The sequence below is a fragment of the Myotis brandtii genome, unplaced genomic scaffold (genome assembly GCF_000412655.1).
Source record: "Myotis brandtii unplaced genomic scaffold, ASM41265v1 scaffold243, whole genome shotgun sequence".
NCBI lineage: Eukaryota > Metazoa > Chordata > Mammalia > Chiroptera > Vespertilionidae > Myotis > Myotis brandtii.
Window position 1 is genome coordinate 255,967 of NW_005359195.1, and position 5,501 is coordinate 261,467.

At 41.9% G+C, this 5,501-nt stretch overlaps 1 protein-coding gene across 1 annotated transcript; it reads right to left on the reverse strand.

Annotated features, from left to right (window-relative positions):
- Positions 1-801: 801 nt before the first annotated feature.
- On the reverse strand, positions 802-2,450 carry LOC102249628 (choline/ethanolaminephosphotransferase 1). Its single transcript, XM_005867011.2, has 3 exons — positions 2,116-2,450; positions 1,451-1,540; positions 802-1,007 (listed from the first exon to the last, which is right to left on the reverse strand). The coding sequence occupies exons 1-3, from the start codon at positions 2,230-2,232 to the stop codon at positions 954-956; spliced, it is 261 nt and encodes an 86-aa protein (XP_005867073.1). The 5' UTR covers positions 2,233-2,450; the 3' UTR covers positions 802-953.
- Positions 2,451-5,501: the final 3,051 nt, after the last annotated feature.

Here is a 5,501-nt window from a genome sequence, read left to right on the forward strand (position 1 = left end):
CATAGGCCAGCTCAGCAGAGGCACTGTGGGAAAACACTCTCTAATTTGCTGTCTGTCTGAAAACAGGCTCAGTGTCCCAGGCCATTAGGCTCAACAATGTCTGACTTCCCTTGCTCTCTTTCTATTTATCCTGGTAACAGATAGTTATGGATAAATAGAAAGAGAGCAAGGGAAGTCAGACATTGTTGAGCCTAATGGGCTGGGGCACTGAGCCTGTTTGCTTCACCAGAAAGCTACAGCTTCACACACACACACACACACACACACACACATTTCCAGCAGACAATTGGGGGAAGGGATAGAACAAAGGGGTAGATAAACACAAGTGCATTAGAAGTCAAAATCACACAGGGGGAGGTGCTTGACCAGAGAGGCCTGTCAGTCTAACCTGGGAAAAAGATCATTGGCTAGGACCGAAGTCAGCAGACCGCGGCTTGCGAGCCACATGCGGCTCTTTGGCCCCTTGAGTGTGCCAGGAAACACTTGCAGTCTTCAAAGAGTACAATCTCAGCTGTCACTTTGCCACAAAACATGGCAACTATGCTAGCAAGCAGTCACCTCAAGAACGGGAGGCTACTGCACAGAGGTTGATGGCTAAATTACAGACTCAGCAAAATGTCTTTCACAGACAAACTGCAATTCAAGAGACAACTACCAAAGCAAGTTTTATGCTATCATTCAAATTAGCAAAAGCTAGCAAACCTCTCTCTGAAGGCGAGTTTTTGAAAGAATGTATGATAGAGACAGCAGGTCTCTTGTGTCCAGAGAGCAAAGGCAAGTTTGAAAAACTCAGCTATAAAATGAATCGACAAAGGTACATTATTCCGCATGCTGACAGGGTCCCAGCCCACGAGACACTCCATTTCTTGAGCAATAAAAAAATGACTTCCTCAGCGATGTCAAGATAGGAAACCTTCCCCTCCGAATTCCGGGTGTTGGTCACTAGCTCCCCCTCACACGCCAGTGGGGTACATCTGCTCCTGAGCTGAGCTCCTTTGCAAAGAAAGCTTGAGAAGACATGAATCAAAGATGTCACTAAACGATGATGATTTGTTAAAATTATAAAGCAACCGTCTTTTGGCCTGCAAATATTCTACCTAAGAAATCTCCACTGCAGGGGATCAGCCCCCCATGACAATTTTATTCTGAATCCAGGAGAGCTTATAAGCACATGGCATTGTTCCCCGCACGCTCGCTTGGCCAAAACCTGTACATCAACATGTACAATATACAGGACAGGACTCGAAACTCCCATTCTCACAGAGGATCGTTAAGGAGTGTTACCAGTAACAAAGGATAAAAGTTATACCACGTTGATTATTATAAATTATACTTGTTCTTGTCCTCCCCACTCTCATTAATATGTTCAGATTCTTTCCTGCAGAAAGCACGCGTTTCCTATACCACACCGACGCCATCACTAGTGATGGTTCGAGTGAGCTGTAGAGACCTTGATTCTGAAGACGTGTATGTGCAGGTGAGATGCGATCTGATTGCAGACGCTGACACAGTAGCGAATCAAATCAAAGAAAGAGAAGACCTGGAACGAAAAGAGACGACGATTAGAGTCACCTGACCTGCGTAGGGTGCCCTCAGCTTCGACAGTGCAGAGGCGTGGCTTCTGGCTTTCTCCCCTTCTCTTCAGAGTCACCCTCCATTCCATACAATTTAACATCTCAGAACTCACTGATTCTTCCTTTACAACAAGGGTCAACAAACTCTTTCTTAGAGACACAGTCATTATTGCAGGCTTTGCGGACCACACGGTCTTTGTCACGAATGCTCAACTCTGCCATCATTGCATGAATGCAGCCACAGACATGCATGGCCATGGCTGTGTTCCAATAAAACTTTATTTTCAAAACCAGGCCATTGGCACCCTGGGTGTAGTTTGCCAACTCCTGCTTTACAGAAATATGGAATTTATAAGCCCTAATGCAGGCAGAATTAAAAATAATGTAAAAAATGGTTCAAAGATGAAGCCACAAGGAACTCCCACAAAGTCCTATAAATGAGGCTTTGACATTCCAAATCATTACAATTGCAAGATGGATCTCTCAGGACTGGCCCACTGAAACAGTAAGTAGCCTCCACATCAGGAAATATAATACCTACCAGGGCAATCCAAAGCACAATATATTCATCGATAAAGCTGTTGAAATACTGATCCAGAAACAGAAGTGCTGGGCCTATGAAGGCTGTGTCGTGCAAATGCATTTCACTCTTTGTCATGTGCGCCACCTAGGAAAGAAAGAGAATCAATGGCGTGGGCATTTCCGTGTTGGAGCAATGGTGAGCTACACAGAAAACCAGCACTGTGCTCGAACAGCAAGTCTCAAGAATTCTTTAGCAACAGGCGTTGAATTTCCAAAACTAAAAACCTGACAACACGAAGTGTGTGTGAGAGCTACACACCAAAGGGCTCTCCCATCAACTAGGCCCCCAAGCACGCATCTCACCAGGAGCCTAATTTGAGTGTCTAGACCAGCCGTGGGCAAACTACGGCCCACGGGCCGGTTCCGGCCCGTTTGAAATGAATAAAAATAAAAAAAAAAGACCGTACCCTTTTATGTAATGATGTTTACTTTGAATTTATATTAGTTCACACAAACACTCCATCCATGCTTTTGTTCCGGCCCTCCGGTCTAGTTTAAGAACCCATTGTGGCCCTTGAGTCAAAAAGTTTGCCCACCCCTGGTCCAGAGTCATCATTGAACCCCAAGGTACTGATGGTGTCCACCTTCTGAACAGCCAACTCTTTGTGCTAATAATTAACTATCTTGTAGACATATTTCTTACATCCTTCCTCCATCCCAACGACAGTATGTTAACCTAAAAATCTGGGGTGAGATCTTATCCCCCCTTGTATCTTCTGTAGGCCCCCTGCATGCAGACGAGTTAGTGTTTGTTACACAGAGGTATAAATGAATCGCTCAAAAAGCTATTAGAAAGCTAAAATCAAAGCAGCTGAAAGGAGAGCTCAATTCCAATTCATAGGAGCGTTGAAACTTTGGGAATAGGTAGGTGTCTTGGTCCAAACATGTTAATACCAGAGTAGAAGAGAGAAGTTAAAAGATGAGTATTAGAGATATCTTTAACTCCACAATGTCAAGAGATGTATTTAAAAATTATTATTCACAGAGAAACACAATTCACATGTGTCTTGATACTGACAGTTCCCTGTAGGTGATTAGACTGAAAAGGAATTCATAGTTTTTAGAATATAGTCGAAAAATTATATAGGGACTTTGAAATCAATTTCCATTCTCCAACCTGGAATGATGAAATTTTTTTTTAGTATGCAAGCTATAGGCATCTGCCACCAAAGAGAATGCTTGGAAAATCCCTCTGCTGTCTGGCCATTGGAGATTCATTTAAATCAGGATCATGTGAGAAATATTAGATATTATATTCTGCACAACATTTCATCAGTAATAATCACAATTGTTTAGCATGTTAAATATTACGTTAATCATACTTCATTTCCTTTTCAAAGGAAATCTAAAAGGAAAATATTATCTTTATTTTACCAAGGATAAAACATAGGTTTAAGTAGTTACATATAATTATTAGCATTTATTAAATGCTTACTATATGTCAGATATTGGTCCAAGAGTTTTCTGGGTGTTTATCTGCTTAATCCTCACACAATGCTGAGGATAGTATTTGTGAGAAATGTACTATTGTCCACCTTTTGTAGATGAGATGATTCAGGCCAGGAGAGCTTCAATGACATGCCGAGGTCACACAGCTAGTACCTGGCAGACCTGCATTGGAAACTAGACCATTGAGTTCCAGAAACCACCATTCTACCCAAAACAATGCATCTATCGAGAGAGACTTTGAACATTTTTTTTATTCCAAAGTCTATTTTCTTAGTTACACTGTTTCAATCCCTTTTGCAATTACCTTATAAAAGGTTATTAAGCCTCAGCTGGAAACCCTGTTATTGCTGCTTCTGGAGAAAGTTCATTCTATTTTTGGACAGCTCTGTTGTTAGGAAATTCCCTCTTATATAGAGCTAAAATCTAACTCCCCATTACCCGAGTGAAGGGAGTGGGTTGGGAGAAAATGTCATCAGATATGAGGCTAGGCAGGAAGGTAAAGGCCGGAGAGTGAAGAGCTTTGCAGACATCAGCCTCCAGTCCTGGTGTGAGATAGAACCTCTGGCAAACATCTGCCTGTTCAGATCCATCTCCCATCCTGCACCTACACGGCAAGTTGTCCAACTTCAGTGCAGAAATTTACGTGTCCATCCTGCATTTGACACTGTTGGAATCTGCTCATCATTCCCATGTAAAGATGTTGTTGTCACCTGATTCTGACTTTTAGTGTATCGGCTACATCTTCTAGCGTTCCACACTCATCACGCCTATTGAGAAGCTCTCAAGAAAGCTCTTACAGGATGGTGCCTAAAAATTAAAATCGAAGTTGTCGACCACCGCTAAGCTATAGTATTCTGGCCTAGTGGTAGAGTACCAGCTCTCTCTTCTCATTTTCTCAGCTTTCTCTATCCTGGGAGTTTCAGCAGCCAAATGACTACTGGGTAAGAAATAGTAAAAGATCATAATACTTGGACTGTTGTAGCCAAGGCGGATGTTTAATGGTGTCACACAAGAAATAAAATGGTATTTATGTTTCTGCTTAACGGAGAATCAATATTTAGCTATGACCTAATTGGAGAGCTCCTGTTTGAATATAGAAAGAAAAAAAAAAGTGCCATGAGTCTTAAAATACCACCCACTGCCACTACTTTAAGAACAGTGTGAAATCAAGTAGGCAGACAGAGCAAATACATGGAGCTGAGACAGAAGTAAGGAGCTGACCCAAGAAAGCAAAAAGACAAGCATTCCTCCCTGGCGACTGAAAAGCCCACAGCAAGCAGGCTGGCTTTTTGCAGACTGGAGTGCAGGAAGAGTCCCCTTAGGAACACCTAGTACAGACTTTGTTCCTTCAAACCTGAACTTTCCATGGCTGTAGCTGTAGCAAAGAAAAATCTCTGCAATTACAGTGAAGTCCTTGATATAAGAAGCAACCACCCCAGCCACCTGGGAAGGACCCAGGAGATGCAGCCACAAAGGAAATTAAGTTCTGCTAAGACAAAGCAGTAAGGAACTCTGGGGGAAAAAAACAAAACAAACAAAACAAAACACTGTTCCCATCCGTGTTCCCAGGTGACCACGGACTCACCCGATATTAGTAAAGAGAGAATGAAAGTTAAGAGTGTGCTATTGATAACTTTTTTTTATCATATGTAATGATTCCCAAATTGCTTTTTAATGAACTACATATACATGGCCTTATTTTTAATAGCCCAGCTATTTTCTCATAAATTAGAAAGAACACTATTATTAAAAAATAGTGATAATAACTCTCCTTCTGTGTCATGTCAAAGAGATGTCTGGTCTGAGCTAACCCAAACTGAAAATCACACTTAAAACTCACATTTATGACTCGGGTTAAAATGGGTAGACCAGAGAAGCAATCACTTTTACAGCATC